Source organism: Protopterus annectens, chromosome 7.part0 (assembly GCF_019279795.1).
Source record: "Protopterus annectens isolate FY-2018-M chromosome 7.part0, PAN1.0, whole genome shotgun sequence".
Lineage (NCBI taxonomy): Eukaryota > Metazoa > Chordata > Ceratodontiformes > Protopteridae > Protopterus > Protopterus annectens.
In genome coordinates, this window is record NC_056739.1 from 1584164874 (window position 1) to 1584183541 (window position 18668).

Sequence of the window (18668 nt, forward strand, 5' to 3'; positions counted from 1 at the left end):
TAATTTTCTCTAAATCACTAACTGTAATTCCCCTCCAAATTCCAGTTCCTCATTTCAAAAATACTGAACTTACAGCTGGACTACTGAAACTAAATAGACACAAAAATATCTGTATTATTGCCCTATACATATCCCCTGGGAACAATACCCCTATCCTCAAAGACATTCTCCAATGGGCATCTACTAAAGTTAACTATGAAACATACATCTTAGGTGATGTAAATACTGACTGGAACAAAATTAACTCTCTCTCTCTCCTTCCCAAGCCATCAACCTTTACAACTTCACTCAAACAATACACCATATAACCCGACCCAACAAAACTAACCCCCCAGGTTCCTCTATTGACTGGATCTTAGTCTCCATCCAAATAAAATCACCAATTCTGGAACAATTCCGGACACTATTAGTGACCACCTCCCAGCTTTTATTCATTGCGCTACCATCTCTTCTCCTCACCAACACCAATACGTCCTAACTCGTAATCTTAGTAACTTTAACCCTACAACCTTCTCAAACCTATTCAAACAAATGAACTGGCAAGACCTTAAAACTCTCCCTCTTGATGCTGCTATCGACCACTTCAACTCTGTTTTCTTAGATACGCTTAACTCTCTTGCCCCTATCAGAAATAAAAGGGTAAAAATAAATACTGCTCCTTGGTTATCTAAACATACTAAACAAATTATGCATCAAAGGGACAAACTATGGAAGCTGTTCAAAAACAATACTCTGCCCAACACCTTGCTCCAATATAAGCAACTACGTAACCAAGTAAAACAACAAATTACCAAGGACAAAAAATCCTATTACACCAACCTCCAGTCTAATAATAACAACAACCCCAAGAAATTCTGGAATTCAATAAACTCTCTCCTTAATCCCGGCTCCAAAAATTATCCCTGCCCTGACCCAAGTAAATCCGACCTAGAACTATGTTCAGAATTTAACTCTTTCGTCATATAAACAATATCTGACCTAACAAAGACCTTCCCTAGCAATAACCCATCTGTTCCCCTATCTTCCCCTCCAATTCCTCCAATAACCCTCCCCTCAGGTTCGAGTTAAACCTGTCTCAACTAACTTTATAAAATGACTTCTGTCTAAACTTAAACCCTGCTCTAATGCCCCTGACAATATTCCCTCCACTTTCCTAAAATGTGCCGCAGATGGGATAGCACTCCCAAGCAGCATCATTATTAATAGATCTATAAATGAATCTTACATCCCCAAACTATGGCGTTCAGCTTACATCCTTTCTCTTCACAAAGGAGGCAAGAACACCAGCATCACAAATTTTCGCCCTATTGTTCTACTCTCACCAATCACTAAAATTTTAGAAAAGTGTATCCACTTCCAACTTTTGCCTTTTCTAATCCAAAACCATCTTCTTACACCAACTCAACATGGCTTTCGCTCTGGCCATAGCACTACTACTGCTCTACTTTCCTTCTTAGAAACTATCAATCAAGCCTGAGATTCAGGTCACCTGGTCTCTACTGTTTTGCTTGATCTCTCTAAAGCTTTCAATTCTGTTTCCCATAAACATCTTCTCCTTCATCTATCAAACCTGCAGCTCTCATCTAACTCTCTATCCTGGTTCTCTAGCTACTTATCAGATAAGTCTCAGGCAGTCAAATGGAAAAACTCCATCTCCTCCTTCCTACCTACACCAACAGGTGTACCACAGGGATCCATCCTTGGACCCATGCTTTTAAATATTTTTATTAATAACTTTCACACTGTTATCCCCGATACCAAAATTATTCAATACGCAGATGATTCAACCTTAGTCTGCTCTGCCTCAAACATCTCTGAACTGCTTCTCAAAACCCAAGCTGTCTTCTCAACCACTGAAAACAGGATGTGCCAAAACCACCTCTCCCTTAATGCTAATAAATCCAAAATTCTCCTCTTCTCCCCCAGAAAGTCTTACTCCTATGACAAAGACACTTTCAAAGTCCTTAGTAACTCCAACTCCACTACTGAAGTGGTTCCCTCTGCCAAACGCCTCAGTGTTATAGTCGATGAATTCCTAAAGTTCGACATACACATTCAACAAAATATTAAGAAAACCCACCAAAAACTAGGCATGCTATATAGGAATAATCGCTTTCTCACTCACTCCACCAGGCAAACTTTGGCCACTACCTACCCTTTGCCCTCATTATTTTATGGAGCTCCTCTCCTAACCAACTTGTCATCCTCTATCACCTCCAAACTAGAAAGCTGCTACAATAAAATCTCTAAATTTGCCTCCAACTGTAAAAATTCCACCCATCATTGCCTTTCCCTTCAATCCCTAAATTGGCTAGAACTACCAAACTACCTAAACTATCTGCAGCTCACCACAGCGCACAAACTTATATTTCAGCTATCTAACCGTCCTGCCCTAGCTAACATCCTTCCACCGTACATCCCCAATAAAACTCTCAGATCCGAACATCAAAACCTGATTGCTATCAATAAACCTAAAAGTACAGATGGCCAACTTCTCTTCTCCTTCACTATTGGCAAGACTTGGAACTCTCTCCCTTCCTCTTTACGATCAATATCAAACTCTGAAAATTTCAAAACTCAGCTTTTCAAACATCTGTCCACTAAGTGGAAATGCTCCTGTCTTCACCCTACATAAAACTATACAAGAATACACAGATATCCTACCTAGAATGTAAAAAGGTGAGGCAGTGCATGTAGTCTACACCACCTAAAATTATCCAAGAACACATTGATATCCCTCATGGAATGTACCATTGCTCTCAAAATGTCCTACAATTATTTATCTTTGAACCCCCTTGTGTAAATACTGTAAATAGATTTTCTTAACTCTATTCTCTATGTGCTTATATAATGCATTTTCTCAAATTACTCTATAAGAATAGCTTTACAAATGTATAGCCTTTTCAGAATGTGCTTATGTGCTTATATAATGCATTTTCTCAAATTACTCTGTAAGAACAGCTTTATAATTGCATAATCTTTTTAGAATAACCTTAGTGAAGCTGTATTTGACTATTTTGTAATAATGAATGTTCCTATTGTACAGGTCACCTCAATGTATTACTTATATTTTTTCATATTTTGTAATTTGTAATTTGTATTTCTATTTTTGGAGCTTTTCTCCCCGGGCCTCCACTGAAAATGGGTCCCCAGGGCCCAGTGGACCTCCCTGGTAATCAAACTGGAAATAATAAATAATAAATAATTCTAGCTCTTCTAAATCTACTTTTTGTCATGAATTTCAGGCCTAGTATACTCCAGTACAGTTTTCCAGATTACAGCCTCTTTAAGAAAGTAAACAGTATATATGTTTTTATACTTTTTGTTCTGTAAAATGCTTTACTATCAAAATGCTGAATGTTAGTTCAGCGAACGTGGAAAGTCAAACATTAGTTAGCCGACTTTCCGTGTTGCCAAACATTAGATGAAGATTACTTATCAGCGAATGCAAGTGTGCATTCGCTAATACGAACTCGATGTTATGAGTAGAGTCGCGGTACAGTGTGGATTGGGAAATGTATCCCTTTCCTCACTGTAGTGCGATCTTGGAGTTAGAATCTGGGGGGGGTGCAGGGGGCTTGCCCCCCACTAAAATGTGAACAACAGTGTAGGTGTTTTTAACGTACATTTGCACCTACACTGCCATCATGTTCCACTTTCGATAATAATGTCAAATCTTTTGACGTCGATCAACTGAATTGACATTTTCACTCATTAGGATTCATGCTGGATAATGTCATTTTCGAAATATTGACCGTTCAATGTATATGAACATTGATATTTTGATAGTAAATCCACATCATATTTTTCAGAAACACAGTAATGTAAAAATATTAATCATTTAACTCCTTGACATCAAGTGTCCACATGTTAATACTATGCAGTTTTTCAAATGTCAGATATGTTACAGAGTCAGGAATAAAGTCAATATTGTAGTAATAATACTTACCACCTTTACCTCTGGATTCGGAATACTCAGGAGGCCTGATATCTTTCAACAGAGACTTTTGCACCTTAAAAAAAATCAGAGACTGATGTTATTTACAATGCTAGTTTACTGAGAAAGGCACTAGAAAATAGAGCGAGTACCTACCATGCAGGAAGACCTACAATTTTCAGAGACACATGACCACTACAGGTTAGGAATATCAATCAGTTATAAAATGCTAAATAAGCAATGGAGAAGAAAGGTTCAGTTAAAGGAAAACTCCTCCTCCTACAGTTTAACTCAATTCTCAGGTTGTTTTTATCCATACAATATGATTCCAGTACTGTGTAAGTACCTGAAACCTGCTTGTACTTTAAAAAAGTTTTCATTTCCTCACTTTGGTATAAAAGGAAAGGAAAGACCACCCACTTTTTTAAAGCTTAACTTCTTATATAAGTTGCAGAGGAACTTGTCTACACTTCATGACATACCACAGATGCAGAGAAGTTTGTAGTCAGGAGCTCAGACTACTGTAAATAAGACAGGGAAGTGTAAAATTGTTTTCCATTGCCTTTATTGCAGACAGGAAAAGAACTTGCACTAATTCACAGCAGCTTCCAATGTATCCCTACCTTTCATAGAAAAACAGAATAATTAGTTCAGTCAATGGTTCAAAGACGGTTGCATAAGCACAGTACTGAAATGCTAAGCTTTAAACTTTAAATGTTTGTTGTTTATATACTTCATGTTTTAAGATGACTTGAATGTAGTATCAAAGATTTCTCTGATATTTAGAGAAAAGTCAGAAAATATTTTTTCTTGTAAAGTATCAGCACATTTACCAAAGTGTAGGGGGAAGGGCTGTCAATTCATCTTGGACTACAAAAAGATACTTTGAACAAAGGCCTGCAATTTAGCTACTATTTTGGTTGCAGCTGTATAATTCCTTAGTATACTAAACAAGTCATGAGACGCACACAAATGAGGGCCACTCAAGAAATAAAAGCAGCAGTCCTGTTGCAGACAGTATACAAAATGACAGTGACTGACACTAATCCCATTATATGTTAATAGAATGGGAATATACCACTACTTCCTTATGTCTAGCATGACTCATATAAAGTGGGCTTGAAATGGATTACAGGAAAGAGAAAGACTAAGAAAACTAAGATCACGTTGTTATGTCAAGCCCCACTGACAGCCTTTTGCAGAAAACATTAAAATTCTATAAGAAGCAGTCAGAGTGATTTTGAGATGTTTTTAGTTCTAACTCAGTTTTCCTTTAAAAACACAACTGTGTGTTACTTTAAAACATGAATTCACTTACCTGTATGGCATCTGCCTTGCATGTGCCATACAACTCAGTTTATTTCCTTTCCTCACTTGAAGCAGATTGCATTCCTTTTTGTGTTCTATAGCTGGGATGCCACATAGCCATTTCAAGGCCTTTCAGCTCTGTTTGTACCGTTTGCTTTTTCTAGTTTGTGTGAACATACAAATCCTCCAAATAACTTTCCCTGCTGCCATTTCCTAAGTGCCTGCAATACTCTCATCTACTTCCGAAGGCAAATGGAAAGCAAAATGATGTCCTCCTTAATTTAAGGACAGCTAACCTGAGGCTGTTTCAAATTGTTCTCCTGGACGATACTCTGCTAGAGTATTTTCTCAACTCCCACTAGCACAGCATAGGGTGTTGCCACCACCAACCAGCCAACCTACTAATACTAATTTATTTATTTTGGGTCTATATTATATGAACAAATGTTCATAATTTCAAATGCTCTAAAGCAGACGTGTCCAACCTGCGGCCCGCGGGCTGCATGCGGCCCTCAGAGCTCTTCCATGCAGCCCTCAACCTCTAACTGCAATATCGATGTATGCATGCCCCAGAACACTTTTTTTTGTTTTGTGTTTTTCGCTCCCATGACCTGTAATGCTAATGTCATTGTGTGCATGCGCCAAAGCACCCTTCTAGTTTTGTTTTTGAGCCAAAAAAGGGTCCATGTGTTTACACCATTATTTTGCACCGAACAATCAGTGTGTGTGTGTGTGTGTGTGTGTGTGTGTGTGTGTGTGTGTGTGTTCTCGCTGAAGAGGGACTCGTATGGATTTGCAGCTGTTGCCTTTGAAAGAGACAGCAATTACCTGTGTTAATAGATATGTAAGGAGTGAGTGAGTGCATGCATGAAAGCAGAATTGTGTGCGTGAAAGTAGAAGAGAGTGTGTGTGTGTGTGTGTGTGTGTGTGTGTGTATGTGCGTATGTGTGTATATGTGTGCATGACAGAGAGATGCATGCACAAAGAGGCTAACAATGATCAGTCTACCTATTGAACACAAACAAGTTAGCTCACAAATACATCATACATTAAGAGTACACTTTCATTAAATTGCGGCTTTCCTGACAGGGAGAGTGTTGTATTGAACATGAACTCATACCTCTTAACTGTATGGATTTTCAAAGAATGTCTGGATTTTTGCCTCATCTTCCAATTTGTGTCTTTTGCTTAGGAAATAAAAGTAGTCATCCAAGGTAATGCAGTTCCAGGGAGTAAGAATGAGACAGCAGCCTAGGGTTAATGGGTCAGTAGTGGACTGACTATGTGGGTCTGTAGTATATAAAATTGTATTGTTTTTTCAGACAAACAAAAAAGCACCTAGTACTGTTTTTTCATTGGTACTGCGGTGGTGGTGCTGCGGTAACGTTGTCGCCTCACAGTTAGACATTGCCAGTTCGATTCTCAGTTAGAGCGTCTACTGTGTGACGACATGCGTGAATGGGTGTTCCTTCGTTGAAGGTTGTGCGTTAGACCCGGCAAGCCAGCACGTAAAACTCTACTGCCAATCATTAGCGGACCGGAGTTGCGCTGTGGCGACCCCTAACCGGGAAAAGCCGAAAGACACACACAGACAGACACACACACACACACACACACACACACACACACACACACACACACACACACACACACACACACACACACACTGTTTTTCATTGGTGGATTCTAAGCAGTGGTAGACTGAACAACAGTAAGCATAGCTTTGGCGGATCATCAATACTGGCAAATCAAGTTGGCACAATGTCATTTTTTAAATGTTGGGGATTTTTGTGTGTGCTTATGTGTTGGGAGTGCTGCAACAGTAGACGATTATTAAAGACAGGGACTTACGGACTGTGGAGAATATGTTTCTTTGTTTCAAAACCTAATACTTGGGTACGCATGCCAGAAGTAGATTTTTTAAGACATAGCTTCTTGCCATTTACAGTGGATGGATATTTACATTTAATGGACAATGTATTAGCGTGGGCCTGTGGGGTTCTGAAGGATGCCAAGTCTACAATTACTACAACAGTGACCTGGAAATGGATATTGGGATGTTACTGAAAAAATATAGTAAGTGGGCTTAGAAATATATTTTAATTAAACAAAGTGAACTTTCAGTTTACAGGCCATAATTTAATTTCTTTCAGGTAGTCCAGATACTGGTAGATTGTATACCATTAGACTTAATTAGGGAGAGCTGTCATTCTGGGGAAACAAGCAGCCCTAGTTTCAGTGAAAGCTCTGTGGTTGCTTGCAGGTAGGAAGTTGCAGGATGTTGATGCAATGTGTTTTATTTATTATTTTTAATGCATTTGTCATTTCAAAGCATGGTTTTCTTTGATGCAAAAGAAGGCAGGACTGAATGAGCCATATAATGTTTAACTGACAATAATGGGATAGAAAGATTATAAGTGATGTATAATGTTTGCAGCTACAGTTGTTTCAGTGGTGTCTGTGATGCATAACTATTTTTGGGCCTGTGTCCCACTTTTATTTTTCGCTTTGTCCAGATTTCTTGCTCTAAGGTTGAGAGGTATGGTTCCATACTAAATCAGAAGTTGTATTTACCTTGGAAGACTTTTCGGCATAATTATGAAAAACAGAGCCTTTTTAATATCTCTGCTTATTTCCAATATAAACTGCCATATAACCTTGCAAATAACCTTCTTATTAAGCTACTTTACTTCTTTTGGAATTGACAAGTATGATTCATCTGTTCGGACATAAGCATAGAGTGCTAATGTGACTTTTGATTTCTTGCAGCAGTCTTTGGTTTACATAATCACAATAACTTTTCTGTGTTTCTGGGTGTGCAATCAGTTTAACAGTTTTAAAGATGTTTTCCAAAAATAAATAAATATATAATAAATAAATAATCCTCTCGAGACTTTGAACTATTGACAAAGTCTGGGAATTTGTTTTTTTCAAAAGCGAAGGTCAGCATTACAGCTCAGTAAACTGTCAGTCTGTGAGTAACTTCTGCACAAATTAAAATGTCTGAATGTCAAATGGCTTTAGATTGGAGGGAAGTTTATTTTTATTTATTTTATTTTACATTTGTTTACCGGGAAAGTCCGACTGGACACAGGTCCATTTTCAGCGGAGGCCCGGGGAGAAAAGCTCCAAAAATAACTCAAAACAATATAATGCAATACATGAGAGAGAGAGACAGCAAATTATGGATGTAATACTCATACAATATGGCAGAAATTACATCTCATAACAGTGAGAATCATTGAGGTACAGAATAAACTTAAAAACATTTTTTTTACAGTTATAATTACAGCAAGGCAAATATCAATGAGTTAAGTTTTTAGGAGAAAGCTCTTTGTACATAGCTGAAGCTCTGAAACAATCTTTTGGTATGGATTAACCTGGGGGTTGACACAAGTTATATGTTTACACCAGTATGTAGCATTATAGTTTAGGGTTTTCTTATTGATTTACTTTCTGCCGAGCAGTTGTTTGTTGATTTACTGATGGCCCTTTTGGTGGTTGGAAATTACATGGATGAATCCATCTCTATTATGATTTTTTTTTCAGATATTTTGACTTCCAGACAATTTCATTCAGTGAGTTGGTGTCATGTGATTACTGAGTTTGCCTATTTTAAAAGTAGGGGCTTGTGTGTGTGTGTGTGTGTGTGTGTGTGTGTGTGTGTGTGTGTAAGACAGAGAGAGATTTAATATGTATTCTGAATATAATTTTGCAAATGGAATTCTTAGTTAAACATGCCCCTCTTCTTGGGCAACTAGACTTGAGTAACCAATATTAGATCTTAGCCATCCAGCTGGGAAAGGTTAGTATGTGGATTTTCCATTTGGTTTGATGAAGGCTATGCTACTTACCCAAGGACTACATTTATGGCTATCCATCCAGCCATCGTGTTGCTGAACTATATTGTTTGATAATGAGAGGAGCTTTTTACAGAAGTTGAAGGTTTTCGTGTCAAGAACCTGTCCATAAAAAGTGGCTTGTTTATGTTGCAGTGAAGGCTGTGGTCTTTGTAGTGAGCGTTTTAAGTATAACCAGTATTTCTGAAGTAGAGGACGTCTCTTAAGGCAGGATCTTTCTTAGCCTGGAAAGCAAGCCAATGATGAAATTTATAGGGGACAGTGAGAGACACAGGAAAGCAAAAAGCTTTTTAGTCTGTTTGGATAAGTAAGTGAACTTAGTCCTTTGACCTTTTTTTGTCAGAAATGGTTGTAGTCTTTCTTTTGGCAGGGTGTTTTGCTGAGGCACATGCCAAAAGGGACATCGCACTCAATAATGGCTGTTGTAAAGGAAGAATACAGGGATGTTATGACCTCCTTGTCCCTAGATGAGATACCCTTACTAATGAAGTGGGCCATGTAAAAAGCTTTCCTAACAACGGAGATAACGTGGTGGTCAAAAGTCAGATTTCTATCAACCTGGGTGCCCAAGTACCATATGACTTATTGCATGCTTACAACATTGTTATTAATGTGATAATTTGTGGGGACATCACTCTCCTCAAAGGGGATGATGATGCATTTTTTGGCATTTAGCTTGAGGCCATATTTCTGGCACCAGTTATTTGTTTGGGTGAGACCCTCTTGTAGCTTATTCAGAATTGTTTTATTAAGTCAGTAATATGAATTCTTCACTTTATTGCAAATTTGTTGGGTTATTTTTGTGGATTATAATATTGTAGGACTGCTGATGTTGACATTTTACGTAGTTGGACTGCTGGAATGGTTTTCCCAGTGAGAAATGCTAGTGCTGTAGTGAATATCTGTTTATTGTAAATATATATATATATATATATATATATATATATATATAGATATATATATATATAGATATATTAACTAAGATGTTAGAGTTAACTGTTAGATTAGAGAATTAGAATTAGAATGATAATTAGAATTTTAAGGCAAATATTAGGCATTTATTACATTTATTCATTGTTCAAATGCACCTACAGTACAGCCAGGAGGTCGACTGTGGTCTTCCGGAGCAACAAAAGAGATAACTATATGATATATTTTATATGCGGCCCCAAGACCATTTCTGTTCACTCAATGCGGCCCCAGCAAGCCAAAAGGTTGGACACCCCTGCTCTAAAGAATGAAAATGCCGGACCTCTTAGTGCATCTTGTGGGATTGCAGTGCAGTGAAGGTCGGAATATTTGCCTTTTCCTCACTGTAGTGCGATCTCAAAGTTGGTATATATATTTAGCGGGGGTGTGGGGGCCCCCCCCCACAATAATGAGTTCGAGGTCTGGCATTTTTGCTCTTTAGAGAGTTCGATATTATGAGCATTCTTTTATATAATATAGACCCATTTATTTATTTATTTAGCATTTGTTAACAAGGAAAGTTCACCTTGCAACGAGCCAATTTTCAGTGGAGGCCTGGGAAGAAACTCTCCAAGCATACATCTTTGTAATGTGGAAGGAAACCAGAGCACCCAGAGGAAACCCACACAAACGCAGGGCAGACATGCAGACTCCGCACAGAAGATACCCCAGCCAAGAATCGAATCGGAGAACCTCTTGCTGTGAGGCGACAATGCTACCACTGCACCACTGTGCTGTCCTCCTAATAGATAGAAATAGCTGATAGAAATGTTTAATGTACACTGTTTAGGGATTTTTTTTAAATCTGCCAAATCATTACATTTTCAAAAACATGTCCCAATTATCTCTCTGTCCTACCACACCATTAGCATGTGCTGTTTACAGGAGGTAATTTTCTCTGAAGCCTGCTTAGGGTATAAAATTGCCTGTGCAAGCACTTCCAAACAAAATTCCTAAACCTTCTAGACTTTACTGCATACATGGGAGCCATACATGTCATTCCATTTTTCATTTGCATATTGCCTGTCCATACTTTAATCCAAGCATTTCTAACCTCCTCTAATTCTTGCAATCAACATACAATATTCTATATGCCCTATTAATTATCCATTTTTAACAGCAACTTCTGATTTAGACTCCATTAAATCTCTAAGTGAGCTGGTCTTTCACTTAGCACTCTCTTGTCACTTCCTCTTTGATTATACTGTGTTATCAGTCCCCGTTAGGGAAATCCATCTCTACTATGCAAATACATGCAGTTGTTTGATAGGTGTGGTCTACGTTTTCCTGATAATGGGCCATTGAAATATGAGGTCTGCAAAAGTTCAATAATGCAGGAATTCCAGCAATTGTAAAGTTTCTTCTCTTGGGGCAATGGAGCTCTCCTAAGAAATTCCGCCAGTAAGAAGTGCATATGAGCTGTGTGTGTGTGTGTGTGTGTGTGTGTGTGTGTGTGTGTGTGTGTGTGTGTGTGTGTTCATTCATATGCATGTGTTTGTGACTGTTAGCAAATGTGGAATTTCTGGACACAGCAGTCATCATACAAGACGTATTCAGACTGTTAGTGAGACATATTATATCACCAAGTCACTTGCAGATGTGTTTCATCCAGTTTGGCTCTCCTGTTCAGATAACTACAAAGGAAAGAGAAGAAAGCAAGATGATGAACAAATAAAATACAAATGGAGGTAGAAAAAGAGGAGAGAGACAGAGGAGTGCAGGCTAAAAAGGATGGCATGAAATGTCTTTGCACACTTCCTTTCCCTACTTTTATGATATATTTTATGAAAATCTTTTGAAAACCTAAGATGGCCACTGAAGTCATTTATGTTTATTCGCAAATTAATAAAACAGCAGAAGAGTATAATGCTTGCATGGCACCCAAAAGCACCAGATGCTTAAGCATCATTAGGAACATCCAGACTCCCGCTGTTTAATGTAGTAACCAAGTGATTGCAATCAATGATTTTAAATGCAAATACATTAGATAATGAATGGCATTTGACAGTATGGTTTAGAGCTGAAGTGACTAAAAAAATAAATTACTGTTTTAGCTTCTGGGTTAAATGTGCTTTTATTTTAGTCCTGCAGTTATTATTTGTATTGTTTTGTATCTTTCCAGCAGCATCAGCAGCTTTGTATCAGCTTTAAAGCATATTTTAGCATTACTAAGTGGCTTTATAGCAATGATTGTGTGATTTTGCAGTAGGTTAGACTGCATATTGTGATCAACAGGTAAATGGAAGAACCTGGCTATTCCAGGGTGGTGGCAGTACTACCATGCTAGGAAGAAAGCTGTGGGGAATTGGAAAATTCTGCTGGCCTTCCCTTGGCACTGTGTATATGTGTGTAGGCATGAGTGTATAAACAATATGTGTGAAAGGCAGTTACCCTGGATGAAGAGGAAACGGAAGACATTGTTACAGAAAGACAGAATGTGAGAAAGGTGGCTGGGGGGTGCTTGGCCAAAAACTCACATTTAATTGGACTGTGTGTAATCCAGTCTAGGTGTGGATGCTTGAAGCCAATAGCACATATTTTCATTTATACTCTTGCATCCTGGTTGTAGTTTGTGAATTACTGAGAAAAGACTTTTGTGTACTTTCTTGCTATTACTTCATCCTTAGCTTGTAGTGGTGGGATTCAAACCACATCAATGTCAGCCATCTTGATGTCAGTGGGTGGCATTCTGCTATCTGGAGGTCACATTGATGGCAGTGGTGTCATACCTCAGTTACAAACTTAATGGGGAACCTTGATACTACAATGCCCATTGTGGGTGCAATGTTCTCAGAGGTTTAGAGAGATTTATGCTTCTAGTAACTCTGCTATAGCATTGCTATCAACTTCCTGAGTGAAGCATACATCCACATTTTTATTTGCCCAGTCATGTACAACCAGCCAACACCCACAGTGGCTGGCACTAAGATATGGGCACTATCATCAGAAACTTCTGTAGTGCACATAGCCACATATATTCCTCAATTCCCAGACACTGGAATGTGTATCAACATTCTCAGCCACACAGTTACTTATGAAAAAATACCAACATTAAGAAAAAGTGATGATGTGTCACCTCCTAGTAAATATGATAAAACTGATTGCAAAGGAAGCACTGAGGACAAGACAGGTAAACAAAAACTGGCCACAGATGTTCTGCATATGCATTTCTTTGAATATGCGTTTCTTAAAGTATTAAATCAACACTGCACCAATACAACAGGGATGATTATCAGAGTATAATGTCCTTCATAGTGATACCAAAAAGGTTTTAAACTTTGTCATCTTTTTAGTAGGTGGCTCATACCCAACTGTATGTCAGTCCTTGCTGCAATGACAACCCATGCCATTTTATGGGCATTGTTAATCATGTCAGTGAACATGCAGGAACAGTGCAGAGAAGTCCTGCCATGGTCACAAACTAAAATTACCTGGCTGAGCAAATCTTATCAGAGCTACTGCACAGGATCAGCCACTTTTACCACTTTGCTGACACAGTGGTCTCTCAAGGCCTGCATAAGAACTGTATTTTCATTGTAGAGGTATACACTATGCAAAAATTTGTACATTTCAACTCTTTAAAAAAAACTCATCTACAGATAATAATATAGTAACAGATATGATAGGGAACAATACTCTACTGCTTGTATTAGATTAGGTTTGGATGAGAATTCATGCTGTACATGGTTAGTCAATACTCTTGTAAGAGCTCTTGACATGCACTTCACAGTGATAGTGTAATAATAGAAAATTTAGCCCAGCTTAGTCTACATATTATCTAACTCTTCATTTAAAAAAGATGCTTGCCTAGCAATCCAGCATGGACACTTAATGATTTTTAAATACATTTTTATATTGAGTTGTTCTGTTCATAGGTAATGAGGTTCACCTAAACTGAAAATTCTGAATTAGTTTGATTTACTCTTGCCTTTCAACTAAGTTGTTTTGGTGTAACACAAGCCTGTACCTAGTCCTTGTACTGTGCAAGTGAAGAACAGCCAACATGGAATTCCTGCCATGTAACCACACTACTGTGATCCATGCACCTGAAAGTGCAGACTACAAAATGGGATTCAGTAAAAGGATCCAAGTAAGGTACTGATACATTCAAACCACAACTAGACTGATTTTCACAGTTAGCAAGATTAACACAGTCCAGACAGTCTTCCAGCTATGCTGTGCATATCAAGAGATGGGAACCAGCATATCACAGAAAAGAAACAGTTGCATTTTATTAACTCCATAAAGATCTCAAACAGAATCTGCTGGAGCATTCTGAGAGATCATTCAAGAAGACTGATGCCCAAGATGTGCTGGCAGGAAAACTGTGAAAAATCAGGCATAACCAGATTGGCTGATCAATGCTGTCACAGGTATGACAACTTGTTGAGAAGTATATGATGCCCTTAACATGAATATATTCTGCTAACCAAACAGGCCTAATAAATAATAAATTGATAAACATTTTCACCTGACAGATCACAGCTTTCTCCAACTTCAGCCAGTGGTAATAAAGGATTTATGTTGTTGTTGTTGTGTCTTTCGGCTTTTCCCGGTTAGGGGTCACCACAGCGGAACTCCGGTCCGCTAATGATTGGCAGTAGATTTTTACATGCCGAGTTGCCAGCTCTGACGCACAACCTTCAACGAAGGTACGCCCATTCATACATGTCTCTGCACAGAAGACGCTCTAGCTGAGAATCGAACCGGACAGCGTCTTACTGTAAGGCAACAACACTACCGCAGCACCACCACAGTGGTAATAAAGGATTTAAAGAGTTTTAAATGACCCAACAGAGTCTTTAGGTCCATTTCTGTGCAATATACAATATATACCATTTCCCTATTTTCCTGGAAGATGCCGGTACTCACATATGATTAACAGTGCAATGAAGGTGAGAATATGTGACGCAAACATTCTGTTCCTGCCTGGAGATAATTTGGAATCTCCTAAGAAAAAGTCTGAAATATTAACTTCATCACTTTAATCTCACGATAACTCCACTGCAGCTTTTCAACTGCTATAATAAAATGATTAAGACTATGTAAATGATTGCTAAGACCGGGAAAAAAGACATGCACTAAGACGGCACTGGATAAAAAATAAAACACTTTTCTGTTTAGCCATGTAAGTGCCATCTGTATTCACTTTAATAAGAAAGTACTGTCAAGAGCAAAGCAGCTGAATATTTTGAAGATGGAGCTGTATGCCTGCTGTTTATCACAGAAATTCTAATCTACTTACAGCAACTGCTGCACTACTCAAATATGCTGCACAGCAACTCTTTCTAATGAAAGCCAAACATTTCCTGAGTGATGGTTCTATACAAGTACACACACACACATATATATATATATATATATATATATATATATATATATATACACATATACATACACACACACACACACACACATTATTTATATATATATATATATATATATATATATATATATATATATATATATATATATAATACCAGAACTTGGCATTATGAATCTATATTTTTCAAGATAAGAGATCTTTTCTGATATTTGGTTAATGTTTACACCTCTACACTATAGGCTCATACCCAATGACAAAAATTACATACAGGTAATATTGCACACGCCTTTAAAAACAAAAGCATAAAGTGCATTCTGCAGCTGGTAACCTTGAGTACCTTTGCAGAAAACTGGATAAAAAAAGAAAATGATTTCAGAGATACTGTCATATATTTGCAGATACCACCAGGGGGTATGCAAAATCATTAGGATAGTCTTTTTTGCCATTTGGTTCAAAACAAGACATATGGAGATGCCAAATGTCCTAGATGATAAACTTGGTGAAGATTAGAATCATATAATTAGTGTGCATTTATAATATTATAACTAAAAAAATACTTATTTGTCTGAAATATTATTTTCTGACATTTTAAATGTTAGCTAAAAACTTTTAGAATTGTTGTCGGTCATGCATGCACTGAAGATGTTGCTGACATCTTGCCTTTAGTGCTTTTTCTCATGCAATGTGTTGTACAAGCATATTTTTAATCTTAAAAAAATTTGTAGGAAAATCTAGAAGCAACACACAGGCATTACCATTTGTAGGTGCGGTTAACTGAACTGACAAATTGCTACAATTTCAATATAGCAGTCCAGCCTTCTGAATATATGTCATACAAAGACAGTCTCTTTGCTACCCATTATACACAGATTGTTTCACTGTTCTGTCCACATCGAAGCTAAACTCATCTGCAGCAACTAGCTCCATAACCAATAATAATCCTGCTTGAAAATGTCATCTCACTTGTAACTGACTGGCTCCAACAGTAAGATTTTACTTAACTTACAAAAATGATACTGGGGGGGGCAAATATTTAAATTGGTTCCAAACATTTGGGACGTCACTGGCTCTTACTCATTCACTACTCAAAAACATGCTGTTCTTCGAATATTTAGGAATATATCCCGAATAAAGTCCATCAATCATTCACCACACTATGCAAACCAAATTAGCAAATTAAAATGGAGGGGGGGTGGTGGTTGTACAGTTCCTTTACTCTGGAAGAAAGAACACAACTAGAAAAATTATATTCCTAGCCCACCTGCAGAATTTGTCTATCACTACTTCTGCCAAGAAAAACTTGCCTACCCTCTAAACTACAACTAACTGTATACAAGGATTTATCACACTAACTTCATGCAATCATTAACATTACTTTATTTTGACCAAAGCATAGTGGCTGATAGAAGAACAAAGAACTGATCTATTTCTATGCTCTCTGCTACTTAAGCTTCTGAAGGAGAATACGTTTAATTTTCTTTCAGGAAGTTTCTCACTGAGAACTAACATCTCTCTTCTTTTACTGTCAATATCCCATTACTAAAGAGATGCCAACACAAGCTGCACTGTAGTGACTACTATTTCTCAGGTGGGAAGACATTTCATCAGCCCTCAAAAACCTAAAGATTCATATTATGACTTTTATGGCAAATGTAAGCAAATCCCATCAGTGTCATCCAAAAGTAAATGCTACAGCAAAACTGGGGGTTACTTACCTCCACTTACTCTACAGGGTCACCATCCTGCTATCCCAATCTATCCCTACTTCAATACTAAAAACAGACTGCTATACAATACCATATAATATGATGTGCTGAAAAAGAACTGGAAATGGGTTGGTTGGTGCCCTAGGCAATGTCTACTCCCCCTAACAATTTGTTGGCCCTCTTTTAGTCTGAAGTTGAGGACAAACTAAAAAAACACTGTACAGACCAGTAGAGAAAAAAAATAATCCCAAACAAGTTGAGACCAAAAAGGTCAAACCTATGAGCCATTCTGTATATCTGTTATAAACAAACTGTCTCTTTGATCTAGCTGCAATTATGCTAAAGTCAAATGTTGCAAACAACTATGATAATTCCATAACTGTGACGGAGTTTGAGACATACTGACAAATCATTCTGATGTTAGACAAAGAGCTTTTATGTATTATCAAAACACTCCCAACAGTATGCAAACACTGACAGACAGTCACTTAAGGCAGCCGCAATTCTTGTGGCTACTTAAACCACTGCCAATACTATACTGTAGGAACAGAGCAACAACTCACCAGCTGATGTGTCATTTGAGCCCCCTTACAGCCATTCCCTTCATTCTACTAGGCTATGACTTTGTACTGAAATCCTGAATTTTAAAGTTTTGATTTATATATTAAATGTTATATTAAAGAGTAGCACACAGACTCCACATCTCTGTATCAGTTTTGATTTGTTTATTTAATCTTGCTTAGTGTAGTAGTGCGTATAGTCCACATGCATTCCTTTATTTCTGGATTACTTGCATCATAAGCTACATATCAGAGTTTAACAGCTAAACAATGAATGAAACCAGTCCTTATGGATCACTGCATTACCATGGAAAGAAAATTCAAATATATAAATTTGCAAAACACTCGGTTTAAAATAAAAAATACAATCTACCAGTTCTCTGTAGAGTAACTAAAATAAAAGCTAACAAAACAAGGTATGGTATTGGTTCATGCCCAAAAAAGGCCAGTTCATCCTTTTAAATGTTATGGTTAAAAAAAAAAGGCGGCAAAAAACATTTTTTTTATTTGAAATTTAAGATAAATCTCTTTGAATTTTGGACTATAACCTAAAGAAATCTTACCAGAGAATGTCATTGTAACACACACTGAAAATAGACCAAGAATACTTCAAACCATTTTAATCATACAACCTGCATATATATATATATATATATACACACACACACACACACATATATATATATGTATGTAAGTATGTGTGTGTGTGTATAGGGGCAGTAGTTTTTTATGTTCTTTTTAGCTGAAAATGAATCACTAAATATTTAGGATTCACATTTTGAACAAAATTCTGCTGTCTCTATCAGACTGTCAGACTGATGGAAATCAGGGCATTTTCCGTTTTTTTCCCCACTGTTGTCCAATCTAACAGAAGGCATATATAAGTAGCATAAGATGTTGAGGTGCAGGGAGATTACCTTACCTCAAAAAACATTGTCCTTTTTACTGTTTTTGTTTGATTGTGCAGTCAACTAAAGTCAACCTTTTGTGATTCGGCATTTT

The 18668-nt window shown here is 37.5% G+C and overlaps 1 protein-coding gene across 9 annotated transcripts in view; it reads right to left on the reverse strand.

Moving 5' to 3' along the window:
- The window catches only part of WNK2 (WNK lysine deficient protein kinase 2), a 2812908-nt gene that overhangs the window by 730774 nt on the left and 2063466 nt on the right, over nucleotides 1–18668 (reverse strand). For all 9 annotated transcript variants that reach the window (XM_044078134.1, XM_044078133.1, XM_044078139.1 and 6 more), the window contains one exon: nucleotides 3950–4013. In XM_044078134.1, coding sequence (XP_043934069.1) covers nucleotides 3950–4013 — 64 coding nt within the window. The remainder of the gene's footprint in view (nucleotides 1–3949; nucleotides 4014–18668) is intronic.